The sequence below is a fragment of the Arabidopsis lyrata genome (genome assembly GCF_000004255.2).
Source record: "Arabidopsis lyrata subsp. lyrata unplaced genomic scaffold ARALYscaffold_7, whole genome shotgun sequence".
In the NCBI taxonomy this organism is placed as follows: Eukaryota; Viridiplantae; Streptophyta; class Magnoliopsida; order Brassicales; family Brassicaceae; genus Arabidopsis; species Arabidopsis lyrata.
The window spans coordinates 12,335,935-12,358,623 of NW_003302549.1; the positions used below are offsets into that span (position 1 = coordinate 12,335,935).

At 36.6% G+C, this 22,689-nt stretch overlaps 6 protein-coding genes and 1 long non-coding RNA gene across 11 annotated transcripts; 2 read left to right on the forward strand and 5 right to left on the reverse strand.

The window, feature by feature from the left end:
• Positions 1–1,952: 1,952 nt before the first annotated feature.
• LOC110226042 lies at positions 1,953–3,495 on the reverse strand. Its single transcript, XR_002330160.1, has 2 exons — positions 3,141–3,495; positions 1,953–2,243 (listed from the first exon to the last, which is right to left on the reverse strand). It is a non-coding gene; the product is annotated as an uncharacterized LOC110226042 (long non-coding RNA).
• Positions 3,496–4,171: 676 nt separating this feature from the next.
• On the forward strand, positions 4,172–5,475 carry LOC110226749. Of its 2 annotated transcripts, XM_021019324.1 has the most exons (4): positions 4,176–4,291; positions 4,565–4,634; positions 4,728–4,924; positions 5,001–5,465. In XM_021019324.1, exons 1-4 carry the CDS (start codon positions 4,247–4,249, stop codon positions 5,079–5,081), a joined length of 393 nt encoding a protein of 130 aa, XP_020874983.1. In that variant the 5' UTR covers positions 4,176–4,246; the 3' UTR covers positions 5,082–5,465. The 2 variants fall into 2 exon arrangements, with proteins under 2 accessions (XP_020874984.1, XP_020874983.1); XM_021019325.1 differs by lacking the exon at positions 4,565–4,634 and having other exon boundaries at positions 4,172–4,361; positions 5,001–5,475.
• Positions 5,476–6,410: 935 nt separating this feature from the next.
• On the reverse strand, positions 6,411–7,551 carry LOC110226748. Its single transcript, XM_021019323.1, has 2 exons — positions 6,833–7,551; positions 6,411–6,744 (listed from the first exon to the last, which is right to left on the reverse strand). Exons 1-2 carry the CDS (start codon positions 7,137–7,139, stop codon positions 6,503–6,505), a joined length of 549 nt encoding a protein of 182 aa, XP_020874982.1. The 5' UTR covers positions 7,140–7,551; the 3' UTR covers positions 6,411–6,502.
• Positions 7,552–7,673: 122 nt separating this feature from the next.
• On the reverse strand, positions 7,674–8,863 carry LOC9306247 (transcription factor bHLH147). Its single transcript, XM_021019322.1, has one exon. The coding sequence runs from the start codon at positions 8,633–8,635 to the stop codon at positions 7,994–7,996; it is 642 nt and encodes a 213-aa protein (XP_020874981.1). The 5' UTR covers positions 8,636–8,863; the 3' UTR covers positions 7,674–7,993.
• Positions 8,864–10,106: 1,243 nt separating this feature from the next.
• On the reverse strand, positions 10,107–11,510 carry LOC9306248 (outer envelope pore protein 16-2, chloroplastic). 3 transcript variants are annotated; one of them, XM_002870131.2, is made up of 7 exons: positions 11,314–11,510; positions 11,172–11,223; positions 10,970–11,050; positions 10,831–10,859; positions 10,679–10,712; positions 10,509–10,579; positions 10,107–10,416 (listed from the first exon to the last, which is right to left on the reverse strand). In XM_002870131.2, exons 1-7 carry the CDS (start codon positions 11,434–11,436, stop codon positions 10,270–10,272), a joined length of 537 nt encoding a protein of 178 aa, XP_002870177.1. In that variant the 5' UTR covers positions 11,437–11,510; the 3' UTR covers positions 10,107–10,269. The 3 variants fall into 3 exon arrangements, with proteins under 3 accessions (XP_002870177.1, XP_020872194.1, XP_020872195.1); XM_021016535.1 differs by having other exon boundaries at positions 10,970–11,044; positions 11,314–11,492; XM_021016536.1 differs by lacking the exon at positions 10,970–11,050 and having other exon boundaries at positions 11,314–11,492.
• Positions 11,511–11,790: 280 nt separating this feature from the next.
• Positions 11,791–15,600, forward strand: LOC9306249 (dihydrolipoyl dehydrogenase 2, chloroplastic). The gene is made up of 15 exons (XM_002868110.2): positions 11,791–12,187; positions 12,450–12,596; positions 12,733–12,867; positions 12,968–13,070; positions 13,166–13,290; positions 13,539–13,664; positions 13,753–13,833; positions 14,139–14,201; positions 14,313–14,387; positions 14,474–14,552; positions 14,671–14,771; positions 14,862–14,975; positions 15,074–15,187; positions 15,275–15,346; positions 15,438–15,600. Exons 1-15 carry the CDS (start codon positions 11,867–11,869, stop codon positions 15,486–15,488), a joined length of 1,707 nt encoding a protein of 568 aa, XP_002868156.1. The 5' UTR covers positions 11,791–11,866; the 3' UTR covers positions 15,489–15,600.
• Positions 15,601–15,674: 74 nt separating this feature from the next.
• LOC9304229 (calmodulin-binding transcription activator 5) lies at positions 15,675–21,100 on the reverse strand. 2 transcript variants are annotated; one of them, XM_021016533.1, is made up of 13 exons: positions 20,831–21,100; positions 20,295–20,420; positions 20,013–20,128; positions 19,817–19,905; positions 19,651–19,696; positions 19,361–19,478; positions 19,115–19,234; positions 18,935–18,993; positions 18,428–18,850; positions 17,224–17,924; positions 16,576–17,125; positions 16,185–16,481; positions 15,675–16,068 (listed from the first exon to the last, which is right to left on the reverse strand). In XM_021016533.1, the coding sequence occupies exons 1-13, from the start codon at positions 20,892–20,894 to the stop codon at positions 16,015–16,017; spliced, it is 2,763 nt and encodes a 920-aa protein (XP_020872192.1). In that variant the 5' UTR covers positions 20,895–21,100; the 3' UTR covers positions 15,675–16,014. The 2 variants fall into 2 exon arrangements, with proteins under 2 accessions (XP_020872192.1, XP_002870178.1); XM_002870132.2 differs by having other exon boundaries at positions 19,115–19,243.
• Positions 21,101–22,689: the final 1,589 nt, after the last annotated feature.

The window sequence follows — 22,689 nt, forward strand, 5'->3', positions numbered from 1 at the left end:
GAGTTGAAAGCAGGACATACAGTAGGTTGGTAATGATGATGTCCTTCTTTACCAGCTGGAGAAATAAGCTTAGAATACTAACTCTTAAGTTCTAGTTACAGAAGTTATAAGAATATTTGTTTCTCGTGTTTATATATATATATATATGTTCTTCATGAGGTTTAGAGTGGATAATATTCCATACAAAGCTATTTGTTGATCACAACACTCCTTTCCGAAGGAAAAACTCCATTATATAACAACATCAACTCACAGAATCCATCTTCTGCATCAGATACATGCATCACAGATCAAGTCTTGCAGAGTTTTATCCTATAAGCTTATGTATCTTTCTTGATGTTCATCAACATAACTCCATATGGTAAGATTGATTACTCCAAAATGTGACTTAGACAAAATGTGACATGTTAAGCCTTTCATCTATTACTGTTCTGTCCTGAGAAAATTGATTTAGGAAATAATCTATACCAAATGTGGTCCAAGATTGAACGTCCAAGTTAAGCAACCCTTACAACACCAGAGCATTTTATAGATGAACGTCCAAGAATATGCAGTAATCTCAGGACAAACAATCAACTTCACAAAATTTTCTATTTCGAACAAAACTGAAACTGTCAAATGTTCTGGTGGAACTCAAATTACTTCATTATAAAGAAGAATAGATGGGTATTATAGAGAAAAATGTCAAAACAAAGACGAGAAGGCAGGCTTTGATTGCAAGATATAGAATGCTTCAATGATGCGTTGTTATTAGCTAAACAGAGAATCATACTAACATTGTTTCATCAAAAGTAGTTTCGAGTACTACTTTGGAAGAAGTAACAAGTAACAAACCCTCTTTTTGAATGACCTCACACCAAAAATGGTCATTACTAAGCTACAACAGATAATTGGATTGAGAGCTCATACCTAACTTGGAGAACACACTAATTCCTCATGATCCAATGATGTACGATTCTTCCACTGTCCCTTCGCAGAAACACACAGGGGTTGGACCACATGAGACATCATCCCAAAATCATGAAAGTCATTGTTAAAATTCATCTTACATAACTATTAATATTAACCATCTGATTTTCAATCAAATATTGTGGTTACAAAGACAAAATGCTAATTCTTACATAACTATTAATATTAACCATCTGATTTTCAATCATATAAAGACAAAATGCTAATTCAACACGACTAGTACTATCTACCAATAACCAGAGACAATATTTGTGTGAAACGAGTATCTCTCTCTCACTCATTGACCTAACAACTTCTCGTAGCTTTTGTTTTATATTGCAGAGAAACAGAGTCGGTGGTTGGTTTATTTAACCTAAAACAACCTTTCACGTGTGACTCACGCTTAAAACTCCCATTTACCTTTAAGCTTTGTCTTCAAGTCTTCACAAGCAGCATCATGAGGTGTGACACTTTTAAATCCAACAAAACAGTTGAGTGATCATACCAAAAACCATGTCTCGCATTAAAATTTAGAAAAAAAAGATTGTTTAATGATACACTCCGATCATAAAACCACAAGGTAGAAAGCACTGTTTGATATATATATTGGGATCATAAAATCATTCATTCAAGTAGAAGAGCTACCACAGGTTTATGAGCTTCCATCTATTTTGAGCAAATCATCAGGATTTACATTTACTAGCGCGACATTTTCTTTCGATATTTGTGAGCTTACATGTTTGGATTGAATTTAAATTGTCTGCAAAACCATTGACGCAAACATAAAATCTAGTGAGTTTTACAATAAAAAAATTTTTAAAGTATTCGAATGCGAAAATATCCAATGACCGGTATAGAGCGATTTGAATTGATCAAAAAGAAATAAATTAGAGGGTCAATATTAAAAAATATTGAGGCCTTCAATGTTCGCAGATTTTGAAGTTATTTTAGGTTTTAGTTTTCCAAAAATCTATTTTATCTATACTATTAATTGAGAAGCATTCCCTAATGATAAACCTTATAAAGGGTAAAAAATTACAAAAGATTGCCATTACAATTAATCCAATCTAAGAGTATACTTAAAAATTCGTCTAAGGGTAAAATGGTAAATTTGCTGGCATGTAGACACGCGGATCCTGGGTTATTGGGTCGGATCTAAATCCATATTCATGCGGTAAAAGACGCGGATCTTGGTAAGGCATGAACTTTAGGATCCGTTTGATCCGCGTATCTGATGAAAATAATTTCCGCAAATCTTTGGCAATCAATGCTTCTGGAATGTTGTACAATATATCCTGAAATTAATGCCATAACCAAATCTGTTTGTTATCATTTAAAGAGATTTCTATAACAAACAAATCCAATAAATTTAGATTAATAAATAAAAATAAATCTCTTTTAAAACGATATAAGTTATTATATATACCATATCTAACAATAACTAAATATTATGATCCTAACAAATCGAGCATCTATACCTAAAAACACTGAATTCGCAAATTCATATTGGAAAAAAACCTAAATAATCAATTATATACCTTAAACCATGGTACAAATAACGGATTCACAAATATATTATTTAGATCTGATTCCATAAACCCTCAAACAATCTAGCCGACCCTTTTCCCTATAAATATTGATGCCTAATGCCATTGAGGATACAAACTAACCTTTCTCTACGAAAACTTTGTTGTTTCTATTCCTTTTAATAAAATGGCTGCAAATCTTAGCATCATCACTCTTGCTGACATCAAACCATTCATATGGGTTTAAGATGTTTTAAATATTTAGCCGACCTTTTTTTCCTATAATTATTAAAGTCTACTACCATTTTCATTACTCACCAATCTTTCAACTTTTTGTTTTCTTTTGCTACTCCGTTTTTCATTTCAAAGTGTTTTCCTTTTTTCCAGAATCTCAAACCTTATATTTAAAACAACTTAGTTTTGGTTTTTCTAAAGTTTACCATTTTCTTAAGCCATATGAAGTTAACCCTTTCATATACAGAAGCAATAAAGGTAATTAATGTATATCAAACAATAGCAGGATTTTTAGTTTTTAGTTGTAGGCATCTCTTATTTAGTACTTTGATTTTAACATACTAGGGCAAAAGAAAGTTTTCTATATGAAGTATACACAATTCGGCTCAACACATGTTTCAGAGTAGAAGAAATTATTGAAAGACAATTTACCTCGCTTTTTTGAAACAAAAGAATTAGGGAGAGACCTCCGAATATTGTACATGCGCGAGAGGACGACAAGACGAAGCAGTGGGTCAAAAATTCGAAACGCCTGAAGAAAGAAAGATACCGCAAGACTATCAGAATCCGCATGAGATGAGATCAAGGTTACGTGGTCGTCTTCTGAGTGAGAATCGCCGGAAAGAAGAGATAACAAAGAGATGATGCGAGAGCTTTACTTGGAGACTGATTCCTATCATGAATACATCGGATCTCGATACACATCGGAGGAGGAGATTCCTAAGACGGCGGCAGCAGTAGAGGTAAGTGTGGTGGCGGATTTGAAACGGTGAGGAGTAGTGGAAGAGATGGAGGAGGAAGAAGGTGGGTGATAAGATCGAGAAGGTAGTATGGACTCTGTGTGGGCTTTATCAAATAATGGTTTATGTTTAGTTAATAGGCCTTTTATGAGTTGTATTTTAAGTTAAGCTTCTCCTTCATAGAAACTATCAAAACGACGGAAAAAAAATACTATCAAAGAACGATCAATGATGTTTTTTTTTTCTCTTTTTTTTTTAATGATCAATGAATATTATGAAACCTACATATTATTTAGTAGATCTTTTTTATTTATGTAATTTGGATAATTATTCTTAAGTTTGTTAAAATATGATACTACATTTTTTTATATTATATAATACAATCTTATATTATAAATATATGCCAAACTTATTTTCCCAAAACCCAACTATTTTTTTATACAAACTATACGCAAATACATTTTTTATCGATCGATTAGATTTGTACACCATACCAATATATTCAATCATGTAATATGTAACATAAAATCTATTTTTAATAGTCATACCAATTTCAAATTGATACACACACATTCAAAACCTATATAACATAAGTTTTATATTTAAAAAAATCGGATGTTAACAAAACCCCGCACGTACGTGCGGGTCCGGATCTAGTAATATATTAATTGATAAGTAAGTTGGGATCAGATTAAAAGTTGAGGAAACAGTACTTTCTAGTTAAACAGAAATTTCAATTTCTTTAGATCTAACCCTAGAATTCACAAAGTTACTGATCCGCCGTCCTCCGACGAATCTATGTCTGATCCGCGGTTCTCCGACGAAGAAATGTTTTATCCGGAGGCAACTATCTATTGTGATCCGCGGTTACCTGACGGTAGTATATATGGACCGAACTTCGATTCATACATGGGTACGTAAGACCTCTCTAAATATCTATCTACATCTCTTGCTCGAAATTGTTTGTCTAATGATCTGGATTAGCTTTCATCTCATCGATCTGTCATGGTAAACTAGCCTATCTAATTCTGTATTCGTTCTCTCCTTTGGCAGATGCTAAGACATGTGTCTTTTGGGACGTCGACGATTACCCAATCCCTAATGTTATATCCAGAGGCAACTATGTATTGTGATCCGCGGTTACCTGACGCTAGTATATATGGACCGAACTTCGATTCATACATGGGTACGTAAGACCTCTCTAAATATATCTCTATCTAATGATCTGGATTAGCTGATATGTCTCGTAATTGTGTATTCGTTCTCTCTCCTTTGGCAGATGCTAAGACATGTGTCTTTTGGGACGTCGACGATTACCCAATCCCTAATGGTTCCGATCCTGTTTCGCTGGGGCAGAAAATCAAATCAGTTCTCTTGGCTGCGAATTATCGTGGGGAAGTCTCAATGATACGTTGTCGGATGAATTGCGAAGTCAATACTTGGTCGCCGGAATCACAGTCGATCTCATGCCCCAAGGTGAATATATAATAGTTAGTTCCCTTCACTTTTTTTTCACGTTTATATATTTTTACTTACACTAGTTACTTTGCAGGGGATGAATACGCTAGGAGTTCTTCCCTGTTTGTGGACGCTTACCTGTGGGCACTGGATAATCCTGCACCAGCAAATATGATTGTACTCTCAAAAAAGGTGTTCGATACGGTAGAAAGGAGAAATGCTCTGAGTATATTTCAAACTTTTTACAGGGTAGGTTTTGCTGTTGTTTTATCCGATACTGACTTGAGCTGGCTACCTCTTGACACGGATTGGCTACCTCCTCTAGCAAGGTCAACCTTGTTTTTGACGGGCCTCTTTGATGATAAGAAGCGGAAGAGAGAGGATACTCTTACCATGGCTTCTTCTGAAACAAAATGAACAAGGTGAGAGAGAATGAAGAGGCCATATCAAATGCTGATTCTATGGACTAATTTTTCTAGGGTAAACATACACATGAAGTATCTTGGGAAGCTGAAGCGTTTGTATTTGATGAGTTGGAACGTGTTTATGTTTAAATGGATTTAAGCTTTCATTTGAACAATATCTACCTGTTATTGCTTTCTAACTAGTGATGACTTGACCAACGAAGCAGACTCGTGCACGAGTTAACGAGAACACACACATCAGAAGAAGAATCCGAATGATTATTTTGACCAAACTTTCTACGTTTTAGCATATGATGCTTTTTCTCCTCCTCACCTGAATGAAACGACAAATCAATTTTTTTGTTAGTCGATAAAACTCATTCAAAGAACACAACATGAAACTTGGATCAAGAAAAACTTCTTTTTGATAGACAACCTTGTAGGGCTTTGCTTAAGAGACTTCTTTCAGCGGTTTTATTGTTCCAACCATTGATACATCGAGAAGAAGCAACCCCAAAAATAGGCGCTGTCAAGGTTTCAATCACCCTAAACCATTTCACACATCAAAGAAGTAAGCTCTGCATATTACATATAATTAATCTCGTTTATGTGTCCGAAAAAACTCAAGTCTATGGATGATGGATCCAGTCTTCCAATTGTTATTTTCTATCTTATTTACAATACTGAAAATGGCTGGACGGTCCTACCAAGAACAAATCAAAGGAGAAGAAATGTTTACTAGTAATGACACGAAAATAACGTCTTGGAAAAACATAGATTAGCAAACGAGAACCTCCATATAGTTCCTAATATATGTATATATATATATTAAAAATATAGCCTATTGAAAATTGATGTCACAAGAGAAATTACATCAAGTTATTTGGGTTGTAAACAGGTCTCCCATTTCCAATAAAGCAGGCACTAATTTCATCTTGAGTAGTTTTTTTTTTTTTTAATAATAAAGATTGCATTTCTCACTATACCATGGATAAAAAAAACCTGTGGTTGTTTCTACATAATTTACTTAAAAGTTAAAAAGTATAAAAGATGCATATAACATATTGTAAGATGAGGCAATATGCATTGCAAAAACAAAATATTGTTTAAAATTACGTACACTCGGATCATAAAAGCACCCCAGGTCACCAAGTTAAAAAGCAAAAGACTGATTGATCGTAAAAGCATTCATTCAAGTAGAACAGATACACATACTTCCATCTATTTTAGGCAAAGTATCAGGATTTACTACCACAAAATTGAAACCTTTCTTCAACAAACAGTCACGAACATGAGAGAACTTGGTGCCTTGTCCAAAGTTTTTGTTACCCGAGATAAGCACAACATTTCCTGTCGTGCGATTAAAACCGCTCAGTACAAACGACCAACGAAGAATGTCTTGTAACATACAGTTAAATATTGCATCTTTATCCCCTGTAAATAGTATACCAACGGACATGTATAGATTATATATTTAATCATGCATATAAAGAAAAGAGAGTTTTAAGTAAAATAAATTTACCTTTGCAGCTTTCAGTAGAGAGATGGATAGAGTGATGCAAATAATGTGCGTACAAAGATTTGAAAGATTTGAGGAAATCCGTGGAATCCGTTCTGGGGTCAATAATGAGATAACAGTGTTGGATGGAATCGTCAAATCCATCTTTATAAAGAGCTTTCTCGAGTTTCGTATGAACCTCATAAAAATAGGAAATATCTGGGATGTTGAAGCAATCGTCAAGGACCCATATGACAAGTGCCGGATTATCTGCGAGGTTTGACAAAACGGAGAGCGAGTAAACAATTACAGAAAATATTGCTTCAATCATGCTTTGTTATTCTACTATTTTGGAAACCCTCTTTTGCGTTATCTCACACCAAAATGGGCACTTACTAAAGCTGAGTGCTCAAACCTAACTTGGAGAACACACTAATTCCTAAGGGGATCCAATGACGAGGAACGGTGCTAGTGGTTCCAGCATTCCCCAGAACCGGTGTAAGCTTAAAGCTCGAAGTTCTCGTATGAGGAACTGCGCATTTGACACAAGTGAGCTTGGTGGTGTCTGGAGGAAAGAATCAATAAAAAGGGAGGTCGTTGCAGGAGGCAGGGAACATTGCAACTGGAATGGCAGAGTTATCAAGCAAATAGAGAGATACAGAGGATTTAATTCAAGAAATCATCACAGCGTTTGACAAGCAAGCAACATTGTTGTTTGTTTAGAGAATAAAAAGAAAAAAAAAACAAATCATAAACAAAGTTTAGAAAGATAGATGAAGGGTTCACCATCCATAATATCATAAGATAGAGGTAATTAGGTAAACGTAACTATATAACAGTATAACATACACATAAACATAGCCAATAACAAAAAGAGACCTCAGTTTCAATACCAACCAAACTTTCATAACAATACAGATTAATGTTACGTAACAAATCGAAGCTTACCTCAGCACAAACATTACAAATTCTTTCATTCAAATTCAAGAAAATCACTTCATCGTTCTTGTTTTACGTTTCTAGAGTGATTCAAGAAAAAAAAGATGGATATACATTAAGATGTGTAGAATGTTAAATCATAAAATTCATAATAATATTTAAATATCCAAAACAAAACCATGATGAGATAACAAACAAAAGAAGTTTTAAAAAATCAGAAAAAATAAAAGAGACAGCTGGGCCAAGCTAACCGAGCATGTGTGTCTCTTCCCCATCATGACCTGTCTCCGACGGTGGCGTTGGCGGCGCAACGGCGGAGATTAAGGCATTCAAAGCTCGAATCTGCATCTCCATGGCAACAATATAATCGGTGGTCTCTTCTAAAACCACAGGTAACGGTTGTTTCCGGCAACCGGGAATTAACCGGCTAAGCAATTTCACCTTCCTCTGTACAGCTGGCAAACCTTTCCCCTTCAGCCTCAAAACCGTTGCTCGTTTTTTCTTTAACCGGTTATTATTATTCCCGGTTATCGCACAATTCGAATTTCTCATCCGGTTCTGTTTCCTGAACTTGAGCTTCACGGCTTTAGATAATAAAGCTCTGCTCCACAATGTTCTTCCTCTCGCCGTAACCGCTAATGATCTATAAGCAGCGTCACGTACTGCTATACCTCCGCCGCGAGGAGACGGCGGCTTGACGGCGGAGCTAATCCGGAGTTTTCTTAAAGATTGAATGATGTTCGTCGAGTAGATCTGTTGTTGCTTCTCCGATCTCCATTTCTCAACCGACGATTGAGACGGTGGTTGCTGTGGTTGTTTCTTCTTACGTTTACGCCGTGATTGATCATAACCAGAGCTTTGATTCGTAACCGGAGAAATCGACTCCATGTCAATCAATTTACATAAATCAGAAACAAAATGAAACTGCAGATAATAAAAAGATTAGAGATAAGAGATTAGAAGATGATTAAGGTGATTAATTACATTTAAGGAGAGGACTGGAGAAGGTGAGACGTCAAAAAAGAGAGTATTATGTGGAGAGGAAATAAGAAGAATCCTTTTTTAAGCAAAAGGAAAGGTAATGCGGGATTCGATTTTTATATTATCCTTTCCTCCTCCTCCATGTGATCTCCACTCTCCATATATTTTCAAATAAATATATATTATCATCATTAATGTTGACTTAGAGTCTTTACAAAGCAAAAAAATTTCTAAAGATTTAAAATACATCTAATCAAGCTTTAGAAGCTTTGGTTTTTTTTTTTTTTTCTCACATCCAAAATATTTCCTTAATTCATTTTTTTGGCTGTAGAAAACCTTTTTTTTAAGCACATAATTTTCAACTTTCCAAAATTTTAAATTCTAAAGCCAAAATACTACAGCAATAAAATCTACAGCCACAACAAATAAACCTACAATCATATTTCTACATCAAAAAATATAAAGCTACAGCTGTTACCAATCAGACCCTTAATATAAAATACTCAAAAAAAATATCTTACTATTAGTATTAGACTATTAGTATAATTGTTAAGTTGTTATGGACTTATGGGTTGTTGTTGATAAACAGAGAAAAAAAAGAGTTGTTGGTAAGCAGCGAAGTATTTTAAAATTTATTGATTCAATTCAGTGCGTTACGCCATGGAAATGTTTCCAAAAGGAGATATTAATCCACGATTTTCTCAACCCGATATTATGCAGACACACCAAAAAATGATAGAAACCCAAGAAAATTCTATCTGTTTTTTTTTTCGCTTCTTATAGTATCAATTTGATACTATCAAATAACTACACAATTCAATGTCTTCTTCGTACGCTTTCTTGTTTCCTACGTTGCTAAGTTCCTTTAGACTTTAGTAAAATGCTTTGTTGCGTCTGGTCTTATTTGTACAATTGACATTCCATGCTCGGTTAGCTCAAACTTTGATTTGGATGTTGAAAGTCTAATAATAAATTTAGGTGCAAATTTAAATTAATAATTGAAAATAGCTAAAGAGTACTGATAGTTTTTTATTATTTTAATCTCCATGGATCATGAATGCATCAAAATCCATTTTTTAAGTAGTGATCACACTCCATTGTTTAACTTTTAATGTAACTGCGATAAGCTTATATTCTCTTGCAATTCCTTTCACCATTATACCTTTTTTCTTGGTATTTAGAGACATTTCTCTACTCAATGACAATTTATTTTTCACATTCACGTGAACCGTAGTCATTTTGTTATTCAACATAAATAAGCTAACACATAGTTCCAAAATTGCTTATGCGGCCTCACAGGTTTCTTGTCTGAGCCGGTGAGTCCACAGGACCCGCATTTTTATCCAAATAGATAAGGTTACTAATCAAAAATAGATGATTTTGTCTCCAAAGCAAATATTCCTAACGGATGGAAAAGCGATCTCTGGCTTCAGAGTTTTAAGACAAGATCTTAGTAGACCTTTAGAGAATTTGTTTTCACAAAAAAAACATAACTGATACAAGAAACAACCCTTACAATTAAAGTTTCTAATGAAAATCATCTAGAAAACACTAGAAAGGAGATTAGCGGCGGTGGAAATGGCTGCTCCAGTGAGAGCAGACTGAACAACTTGCTCATGGCTTGTCCTCTCGGACGTCGTCATAGCCATTGCCGCTCCTGTCAATGCTCCAGCCACCGCGCTGTTCCGCTGTGATACACATGATTACATATTTATTAAAGATCATGTTAATCATTTGTTCATTGACGAAAGAAAATGATACAAGTTAATTATTGACTAACCCAATCATGAGCTCCCCCACGAACCTCCTTCATACCGTAAGTGATACCTGAGTACAACCCAGCCGCTAGCCCTACAATTCCCAAATCAATATCCCAACCTTAAATCATTAACTCTCTTTCCAACACTAATCTTGAAACGTTAATTTAAACAGTTACATATATAAACTCACCCCACTGGAGAGATTCTTTTCCTGTGTTCTTCACCTAGAGGCCAATCAAATTTAAAAAAATTTCAGTCAAGTAACAAGAAACACTAGCACACGTGTGGACGAACATTTGACGATTATAAAAGGTTAATAACTAGCAATTGTAACAAACTCACCAATGCATCAAGAGATTTGCTGCTTTCCCCTGACCAAAAAAAAAAAAAAACGACAAACATAATTATTAACATAACATAACATAACGCGAATTATATAAAATCATTAACCAAATTAATACTATACAATATTATAACGGACCTCTGAGATTAGGGAACCTATGTTTCTTGTTCCCTGTAATCTCCGACGGTGGACCAACGTTGTTCGAGTCAAACCCTGCCCCTAAATTCATAATCAAATTAAAGTACGTTCCTCTAATTATTCATTTTGACTCTTACATTTACATACTTATTTTTATACATATAAATCATTAAGTAAGAAGAAACTCGCCGGAGTTTCTTACCCTCAACCACCGTAAAGTAAGCTTCCCTCGATACCGCTTGTAACGCTCCCACCTTCATAGTTAATCCATATTAAGCTATGTCACTACATATGTAACATGCATATACTACCGGAAAACGGAGATATATGAAATGAAAACTTACTCCGGCGGCTTTAACGAAGGAATCGGCGATACGGTTGAGAAGAGGATGACCAAGATCGAACAAGTGTGCCTTCTCAAAGCTTCTTATCTCATCCATTACCATTCTTCCTCCACTCTTATCCATATTTTTCTTTCTTTCTTCACTTCTTGCTTCTCTCTTTCTCTGTTAATACTTCTCTCTTCAACAACAAACAAGGAGAAAAATGTGGAACAGAACAGAGTTATTTGACACGTGTTCAGTTTTTCCACACGTGTCGGAGTCTGCCGTTTGAACTGTTCGCCGTTCTCCTTCCCCACGTGGCGCTCTTCTTCCAAAAACACAAGGTAACGTCAGAAAGACCGAGAAATTAAAAGCCCAATGGGCTCAGAGATAGATATTATTATAAACCGGGAATTTTGAAATCTCCGGTTTAAAGACGAGAAACGTGCCACGTGTCTTCTCCGCTTTGATATCTCCGCCTCCGCTCGTCGGAGTGATACTACTACTACTTGTCATCTCCGTCACACTCCCATTTTCTCTCTCTACAGATCTCTCACTCTCTCTCTCTAACACAATGCAATCAGCTCTCTCTCTTTCCTTCTCACAAACATCGCTTCCTTTAGCGAATCGTCCGCTTTGTTCATCCAACGCAGCTCCTTCTACTACGCCGAGAAATCTCCGGTTCTGTGGACTCCGGCGAGAAGCGTTTGGTTTCTCTCCGTCGAAGCAGTTGACATCGCGCCGATTTCAAATTCAGAGTAGGAGAATCGAAGTCTCCGCCGCTGCTTCTTCTTCCGCTGGAAATGGAGCTCTATCGAAATCGTTCGATTATGATTTGATCATTATCGGAGCTGGAGTTGGTGGCCATGGAGCTGCATTGCACGCCGTCGAGAAGGTCCTCTTTCTAATTAGGAGGACTCAAGTTCGATTATGATTCTATGCTTTGCCAATACTCTGGATCAAATTGATATGGATACATTTATGGAGAATTTGCTTGATAGTGGAATCACATGCTTTGCTTTATTGAGATGGTGAAGGAATGCGTAGCAACATCTTCTTCAATATGCCAGTTTAGGAATCTTACTAGCTATTACTGTATTTCTTTACCGGTATTCATGATCTCATCGAGTGAATTGTTGTTTTGTAACGTTGTATAGGGACTCAAAACTGCCATCATTGAAGGAGATGTTGTTGGAGGGACTTGCGTTAACAGAGGCTGTGTGCCTTCCAAAGCTCTCCTTGCTGTTAGTGGTAGAATGCGGGAACTGCAGAACGAACATCACATGAAGGCTTTTGGTTTGCAGGTAATATGAACTGATGTGCAATGCAATTAACAGTCTGCTGAAAATGATTGTAGTTCGATTTCGAATGATTGTGAAGCAAGTACTATCTCCCTAGCGCTGACTCTAGGTTGCTTTCATTGCCTCCCTTGGATGACAGGTTTCAGCTGCCGGTTATGACCGTCAGGGTGTGGCTGACCATGCGAGTAATCTGGCTACCAAAATTAGGAATAATCTCACCAATTCAATGAAGGCACTGGGTGTTGACATATTGACAGGGTTTGGGGCTGTCCTGGTCAGTATGATATTGTTCTTAGTTGACTAAATAACTCCACATGATACGTCATTGTTATTTGGCGATCCTAATATCCTTAGTCTATTTTTCACTTATGCAGGGTCCACAAAAGGTTAAATATGGTGACAATATTATCACTGGAAAAGATATAATCATCGCAACTGGATCTGTACCGTTTGTCCCGAAAGGAATTGAAGTTGATGGTATGTGTTTTTTTTTACATTATATATGCGAGGGAGTTGCCTCAAAAACCAAAACTTCTCTTCTCTTTTAGTATTCCTCATATTTTGTGCTGCAGGAAAGACTGTTATCACAAGTGATCATGCATTGAAATTGGAGTCCGTTCCTGACTGGATTGCGATAGTAGGAAGTGGTTATATCGGTCTTGAGTTCAGTGATGTTTACACGGCCCTTGGAAGTGAGGTAACATGTTGATTTTGTGCTAATGATTTGCATTGGTGTGATAGTGTGTGATGTTTTTTGCTTACTCTTTAGTTTTCTGTTTTCTCTCAATAGAAACAAAAGGATCTTAGGTTTTTGTCCTATTGGTAACCTGATCGAAATGAAAATGAGTGATAGGCTGATAGCTATGTTTTGCTTACTTAAGGTTTGTGATGCACTGCAACTCCAGGAAGTGACCAAGCTTAGGAAAACTTTTTTTTTTTTTGCAGGTAACTTTTATCGAGGCTCTGGATCAGCTAATGCCTGGGTTTGATCCTGAGATCAGTAAGCTGGCTCAAAGGGTTCTAATAAATCCAAGAAAAATTGACTATCATACTGGAGTGTTTGCAAGCAAAGTAACCTTTTTATCAGTGCATTCTAATTAAGATTTCTTCTTTATACAATGGGTTTACGAACTTTTATTTATTTAACTCTTCCTTACAGATCACTCCAGCAAAGGGTGGGAAACCAGTGATGATTGAGCTAATTGATGCCAAAACCAAGGAACCCAAGGATACTTTGGAGGTAACAAAATGTTAAGCATATGTCTGAAAATTTACAAGAGAAAATAGTTGTCTAGTTATGCAATTTTTTTTGCTTCTCATCAAAATATCGTGACGCTGTACTCATCACACATGAGCTTGCCACATGCAAAGTATATAATGCATAGTTTTGTAGGTTAGCCAAGGCTTCTCGTATTTTAAAATCAGATCTTTTCCAAAACAAAGAAAAAAAAATAGAAATGTCTTTGAATTTCATTCATCACAGTTGAGACTTTTATGTGTTTTTTTCCCTGCACTGAAAGTTTGACCTTAAGTTCCTTGTTCAAGGTTGACGCTGCTTTAATTGCTACTGGAAGAGCGCCATTCACCAATGGTCTTGGACTGGAAAATGTATGAACCAACAATAAACCGCATTCCTTATGAATATTTTTTTCATTTTGGTTCCCTGAGGAGCTTATTTGGTTACTAAAGAAATAACAAAAAGCTGTGATTTCCACACAGATCAATGTTGTGACACAAAGAGGTTTTATACCAGTTGATGAGCGAATGCGTGTTATTGATGGAAATGGAAAGCTGGTTAGTGTTATTTTCTTTCATATGAACACCTTATTTTTTACCAAAAGTTATATTTCTTAATGTACTGAGTCACTCTTGGTTGATAGATTCCCCACTTGTACTGCATCGGTGATGCCAACGGTAAAATGATGCTTGCTCATGCAGCTAGTGCCCAAGGAATTTCTGGTAAATGGTTCTATCAATATTTCACTATAAATGCATCTGTCTTTTGTTTTCCCTTTTACACTTTACTATGTGCAATTGTCTTTTTATTAAACTCTGTGCATCTACTTGTGTTGGCTAGTGGTGGAGCAAGTCACAGGTAGAGATCATGTGCTTAATCATCATAGCATCCCAGCTGCTTGTTTTACTCATCCTGAAATCAGTATGGTGGGATTGACAGAGGTAACCTCTAGACACTCTTAGTGGGTTGGTGTTTGAAAAATTGTAATCGTAACCTTTTATGATTTCCGTAATCATTTCTGCAATTCCCAGCCTCAAGCAAGAGAGAAAGCGGAGAAAGAGGGATTCAAAGTAAGTATTGCCAAGACAAGTTTCAAGGCAAACACAAAGGCCCTAGCCGAAAATGAAGGAGAAGGACTCGCTAAGGTTATGAGAAGAACTAAATTGAAATAAATAAATATAGTTGTTTATAGTTCTGGAGTGACTTGCGAAGAGATATCTGAACACTCCCTTTATGTGCACAGATGATATACAGACCTGACAATGGTGAAATCCTTGGAGTTCATATCTTTGGGTTGCATGCTGCTGATCTTATCCATGAAGCATCCAACGCGATTGCTTTAGGAACACGCATTCAGGTCTGGCAGCAAACTAACCTCTCGCTGATTTTGATCATAGGACTTTAGATTGTGAGCTTTTTTTGGCTTTGTGTGATGATAATGCAGGACATAAAACTTGCTGTTCATGCACATCCAACACTGTCTGAAGTTGTAGACGAACTGTTTAAAGCAGCCAAGGTAAATTCAAGAATCTATATTTGCATTCTCTAATCAATTGACATCAAATCTCGATTAAAAGGCAAGCAACTCCTGTCTATCTCAATTTCAGGTCGATAGTCCAGCTTCAGTAACAGCACAAAGTGTAAAAGTTGCTGTGTAAAACAAGAAGAATTTAAGAGCAGCCTGTAACCAAAGTTTTGTGGAAAAAAGACATTTGTACTTTACCAATATTCGAGCAAAGGCGAAGATTGAGTCTCTGATTTCATCACGTATATTTGTTTCATGTTCTTCTTAAATTGTATCTTAGATTTAAGGAAGAAAAAAAAAACCAGATTGTGCAGACACGTAATTGAAGTATATTTATTATTATAATTCAGAAATCCAAGATATAAAACAGAGGAAAGACAGTAAGAAGGAGAATTTATAGACAAACTAAAAAACGTTTTAGCTTTTTAGCGTCATATCTCACAAGTCACATAACACAATACAAGACTATCCACCAAACATACAAAGAAAAACTAACGACGAGACGCGCTCTATGGAAATCTCCCAGCTCCAGGCTCGATTTACCATAATACCCTTTGAAACTTTTTTGAAAACCGCTTCTTAAAAGATCGAAATTGCCCCTCGTCATTTGCACAAATTTACAGTTCCACCGCACCACTCCTCTTTATTATTGTTCCCATTCAGCTCTCCTCCATAGCCATTTGCTCAAGTTCTTTCATCCCATCATACTCCAGCTGTATCACATTTTAACATTTACCATTATAAATTAATCATCAAAATTTATACGTGAAATTGTGTTTAATAGTTGAATTGAGTAAAGAAAACAGAAAGAAGTAAAAGTGATTTTCACCTGAGCTTCTTCATGAGCCAGTTTCATCCTTCTGTAATCTTGCTGAGCCTTCTTGGACCGGAACATGGCCTGGACTTTAACCACTGACCTCTCGAGCCGGTCCTCTGCTTGTTTCTGGCTTGTCTTGTAGAAATCCTCCACCGCCTCACTTCCTTCCTTCTCCTCAGGTTGGCTAACCTGAAGCCCTCTGAAACCTTTTCTCTTCAGTCTCCATCTCAGAATCGCCTTCTCAAGAACTCCCACCGACCATGTTATTTTCTGGTACTGTCTTCTTACTTGGAACCCTCTAAACGCAGCCTGCAAAAGCAAAACCATAGAGTAGTTTTATAAGTTGCAGAGATCTTTCGTTTCTTTTCTTAAAGACAGTATATAGATCAGTTTTTGCATGTACCTGGATCCTAATTGCCTTATTCCGCATGTTCAGAAACTCCCGCCTCATTTTCCATGTTTGGAACCTGTACTGAATCCGAGCAGCAGCTGCAATCTTCCTACGAACCTCGAAATTGCGAAACGCGTGCTGAATCTTCATCGCGGCAATTATGTTTTTGGCTTCTTCTTCCTTGCTAGCAAACCTAACCGCGCTTGACCTAACTTTCAGCTCGTGCACCCTGAACGCTCCCTGAATACGCGCCGCTGCCTCTGCAGCAGTTCTGTATGCCGCCAGAGTGTCCTTCAGGCTCTGCTCCTCTTCATTTGCATTCCCTGGATTTGATGACTTCTCTGCCTTGATGGTTTCAAGTTTGCCACTGATGTTTCCAGCCAATTCCATGTCCTTGAACTGTGCTAGAAGACATTTCTCAGCAAGAAAAGCTGCTAAACCGTCATAACCTTTCTGCTGTGCCAGATCAGCCGCCGTGCAGCCGCCGAGGAATTCCTTAGTCGGGTCTGTCACCAGGTTTGGCCTTGCCCCGGCAGACAGTAGAGCAGCCACCATTTTCTCCCTTTTAAAAAATAAAAATTTGGTAAAAATATTAAATTAGATAAAACGGAAACAAGATTAGCGAATCTCGTATTACTTAAAATATGCAAGTTACTTTACCTTCCATAGTATGCTGCCCAATGAAGAGCAGTCCAACCCTGCTTATCACGGAAATCCAACGATATATTTGCCCATGAGAATAGAAGGATTGACCAAGTGTATCCTAGGACGGCGCAAAGGTGGATCACTCCAAGGCCTTTAGAGTCATATTCCTTAGTGTTGCGGTTTTCGATGACCTTCTCCAAAAGCCACTCTTTCAGCCTATTTTTCAGAGTAAGCTCAAAGAGATGGTCTCTCGCTTGATCAAACGGCACCTCATTTGCCTGGATTGACTTCATTAAATAAGCCCAACTATTTAAGAAATGGGAAGTCCTGCTGGCGAGTTTCTTAGCCTCTAGCAGGTTATCAGGTGAGATTTTACTTGTTAAAATGCTGATTTTGTTCGAAGAAGTGAACAGAAGATGAGCAAGTCTGACTTGGAATTCAAATTCTTCCCACTTGTATAGCTGGTCATCTTGAGGGATGGCTTTTTCAATAAACTGAACTGAGCGGTGTTCGAAGCTGAACGATTGGCTGATCGGTTTGTTTCCATCGACACTCAGATATAGGTTCACCACCCCAGGAGATTGAGGGGGAAGGAAGCAACGATAAACCCCCATCTGGAGAAATTCTGCGGTGACACGCAACTCTCCACATATGCAGAAGAGGTTTGATCTTCCAAAATGTTGGAAGCTGTCGTGAAAGAACCCAGTTACAAGAATCTGAAAAATTAACGTGCCAAAGGTCAGCTTTATACAGTAACAAATGCTAATAAGAGCTTGAAACGTAGTCTAAAGACGCAATATGAAATAGAGACGAATCTCACAATGGTATGCTTTACCTATCAAAGTTTCATCTCTATTTCATATTGTGAATCACACAATTTCATACTGCAAACATACTACTCACACTTAGCCATAAGAGATGCATAAGCCCTCAACAAACACACACGCAGTAAAGTGAGACACAGAAAGAAAAAAAAAATAGTGAGACACAGTCATTTTGATATTTTCCTATTAATGGGCAGACTTTAAGTTACCGTCTCGATAATCTAATTATCTCTTCTTTAAAACAAAGTCTAAAGAGTGCAATTCTTTTCTTCCCTTTCAGCATCATGACAGAAACATTAATTCCATGAAAGCAAGGTTTTGTTCAGTTATAGGACCAACCAACGTTGACATGATAAAAAGAAGGTATATTGCAAAAAGGGTATGATTTGAGAAACCTTTGTTTTCTCTGTCGAGTAGGCCCAGGCAGGTGAAACATCAGTTATGTTGAATACTTGCTCCGGTATGTCAGAATGAGAAGGAAATACAGTAGGAGGAGTAGATGAATCCTGCCCAGGTGTATATACAGCTTCAAGGGAAGGATCATCGACGGAACCAGGAGAGTCACTAATGAAGTTGTTCACCCACCTTCCAAAACTATCCTGACTTCCATAACCGTTATTAAGCAAAGCATCACCTGGTTGATCAGTACCTGTTGCAATGGAATCCCGTCTCTGTAGATTTGGATCTACTCCACAGTGCGAATGCTGACTAGAAAATTCTCCTGCACCACATGAGTTATTATTTTGATAAACAGGATCTTCAAGACCGGGGAATGATGGTATATCTACTGATCCGTTGTAGCCTGCAAGGTGATTTCCCTGCACAATGAACAAGATGACAAAATGGTGAACAGAAAGACGGGTATAGCCACTTCCAGGTTGAAAGAAATCAATTTCACTCACTTGCTTTGCAGATCCCCTGGGTGCAGTTTGGAGCTGTTCTGTGAAGTATAGCATATCTTCTGTAAGCAGAGAACAAACGATAAGAATAAAGTGAAGAGGTTTCCAACATCATCTCATTGCTCCTTTTTACAAGAACCAGATAGCGTTTTCTAAAGGAAAAGCTCAAAGTAATATAAGTACCTTCGGTTTGATGAGACTGGTTGCTAATATCTGCTGGTACTAGAAGCTCATCCCAATCAAGTGTGTTGATCTCATGAAGCCTAATCTCATGATTTCTAGAACCCAGACTGTTGCTGCGCACTTCAAACCCTTCAAAAAAAGTGTGATTAATAAATAAAAACTGAATATATGTGAACAGTCAGGAAGAATTGCCGATATACACCAAATATCGTAACAGCTCAAGATCATCAAGAGACACCTTCTCACCTGTATTACAAGCATTATGGACACCAGAACTGGTATCTTCAGCCACAATTTTAGGAGATAAGTGGTCAGTGATTGAACTTGAGTACGAATTCCCAGGTGTTGCTGGAGCTGCCTGAACCTGTTTAACCAAAATTTCTCAGAGGGCCATAAAAAGATATCATCTTTGTAACTAAAATCTGCCAGACGAAGGATGTACTCTATTCGAACAACAAAAATACATCATCCTAATCCATAACCACCTCTAACATAAAAATATATGAGAAAAAGCTGGGGAGAGGTAGATAACAAACCTCATGTGTCTCACGATAGTGGACAAGAACTATGTGCTCCTGAGACCTGCCATTACAAGAACAGGTCATTTATTTTCACAACATTCAGAAACAAAGCAGAGGAAAGAAGGCATCTAATAAACAATTTCCTCAAATGATAAACCAATAATCTTTTGTTGACACATACTTATCCAATAACCAGTAACACCTTCGCACAAATGTAGGGGTATCCTCACCATGCGCATAGTAAACATGAATCCTTTCCTCATTACCGACCTGAAGATGGAAGAACAACACACAGAGATCACAAAGAACATATATATTAGCTGCAGAGGAGAGGAGACAAACGCGCATATAAACTCGGAGACAATAAGAAAACTCACTTTCAGGTGTTCATGAGCTTCCTTAATTGTCTTTCCATCCTTTTTCTTTTTCCAGTTATGACCATCCTTTCTAAAGTTTCTCAACATCTTACGATCAAACAACACAATTGTACCACCTGCCAAATACAAACACATTCAAAATTTGACAGAACAAGAGTCTGAATAAAAGATTTATCCAAGTCAAATCTTTGATTAAGAAGTTCCTAACAAGTAGTAGTCAAGTCCAAAACTGGACATAATCCTTGGATGACAAATAACAGAAGAACTAGAAAAACTGATTACTTTTGGGTAAATTCACAGGCTTGACGTTGATGGTGAAGAATTTATGGTTACAGAGGAGAGCATGGATCTCATTAGGCCGGAGCCACCTACTGTATGCTTCATCCAACATTGTTTGTATATCTAGATCTGCAACACACAATCAACAATGTCACTAATCAACAACAAAAAAAAAACTCTAAGGAAACATTAATCACAAGTTCCTGTATCTATGGATGCATCTAACTTTTTTCAATATCATATGAATAAAGAATGAACTCTGAATATACTGAGACATGATCACCTAGATTCAACATCAAAGTTTTCTCTCTATCCGATTAATCAGCCTAAAATGTCCCTGAATTCTTATTCAGATCACCACACTAAAATCACAAAGAACCTCCAATTCCACAACTATCTGCAAATTCTAGTTCAATAGCTACGAGAATCAAAGAGCAATCGAGAATCGGACAATGAAAACCCAGAGAACAATCGAATTTAAGAAATATACAAAAACAGTCAAAACTAATTTTAATGAATGAAGACGAAGAAGAACAAACCTTGTAAAGTATGGAATCCATGAATCTCAGAGCCGATAAGCCTACCGGAATCAACACCGGCCATCTCCGTTTCCAGACACGTCCGATGATCGTTAAAGTTCCGATGAAGAAGAACCCTAAGAAAGTGAAATTACAAGTCGATGGACTTAGTGTAAACACAGAATTTGAGAAATCAGCAAAATGATGAGAGAGACGGAAAAAAACCCGATTTCGAGCTCATCAAATTAATTAATTAATTTATAAGAGAGAACTTGTTAAAAGATAAAATTGTCTGTGACTCCTGTGTTGACGATTCAACGGAACTAGTACGTTAATGCGTTAACTCGCATAAAAACAAAATATTTTTTTTACCACAACATTTTGTTTTATTCACAGTTTACACCCCCTAAAACCTTTTGATATATTTTTCACAAAATTAGTTTTTTTTTTGGTAACATCTATTTTATTGATTAACTATGATTCGAGTTACATAAATCTGCATGAAGCAGTTCAGTTACAAATCGAGGAACCAAATCATAAAAAATAAAGGTTGAATTTCTAGACATTGGGTTTTTAGCTAACCGATCTGCAGCATGGTTTTGTAGTCTCGCGATCCAACTGAATTGGATGCCTTCAAATCTTGTCGCTCAAACTCAAATTTTCTTTAACCAGTTGTAAATCCCGAAATTGAGAGTTTTTCGGTTTATTAGATGTGTTAGCTCCTGACAATCTCCTTCAAAGATTATATGTTGATACCCTTTAGTGACTAAAGTTTAGTCCAACAATGTTGCATATCATAGTTCAGCCCTTGGCATTCACTTTCTAAAGCACTGTTCACTTTGTATCCTTTTGCTTGTCCCGCTCCCTTGTACGTTCCTCTCTCATCACGTATGATCCATCCTATTTGCGGTTCTGTTTCTGCATTTAAATGGGTGGCATCGTGATTACATTTCACCCAGTTCATATTTGGTCTCTTCAGTGGCGGAGGTAGCCATTACTTTTATAGGGGTCAATTTTTATCTAATCACTAAAATTTATTTTGAAACAAATTTTTATTGGGGTCAATAAACACATTTTAAACTATTTTTGTGAATTTTGCTTCTAAAAATACAAGTAAATAAACAATTTTTATAGATCCATAGAGGTCAATTGACCCCCTTATTAAACATATACCTCCGCCCCTGGGTCTCTTTCAATGTTTGGGTTGTTGTTTTTGAGCTTGCGCATCACAAAATTAGTTTTTATACGTATTTTATAACGTTTATTAAATTTTCAAGGATATATAATAAACGAAAAAATTTTAGTGGATATTTTAGAATTAGATTAAAAGTTTTTTTTTTATTATTTGTTTTATTCAAATATAGCTTCATAAAATTACATCGGTTGACCTAAATATATTTGAGTACTGATGCTTTAATAATATTTCAGTAGGAAATAAGTTCATTATACGATCATTTGAAAATAATTTATTGGGTACCAAATAATAATTCAAGAACCCTGTGGGTAAATGTTAAAACAAAATAAAGAAGCGGGTCAAAATGTATGAAGCCATTTCACTAAAGTAAAAAATAGCAACCTGCAAAGTTAATTTTCCGCGTGTGATAAACTATATAGAGTAATATGTGGCACGATATTATTGGTTTATACAAGATGTAGGTCCTATTTGTGAACTTACCCTTTAAACTAGTTGACAAATACTGAAAGATACGATGTACAGTAGGATTGGTCCGAAAGAAGACAAAAAAAAAAAAAAAAAAAAAAAAAACGAGAAAGAGACACTTAACCGGACGGTCCAAATTTTTCTACAAAATAAGACATACAATTAAAACAAAAAGTCTTTAAAAAGTAAAAAGTTTAAAAATTTTCAATTAAAAACTAAA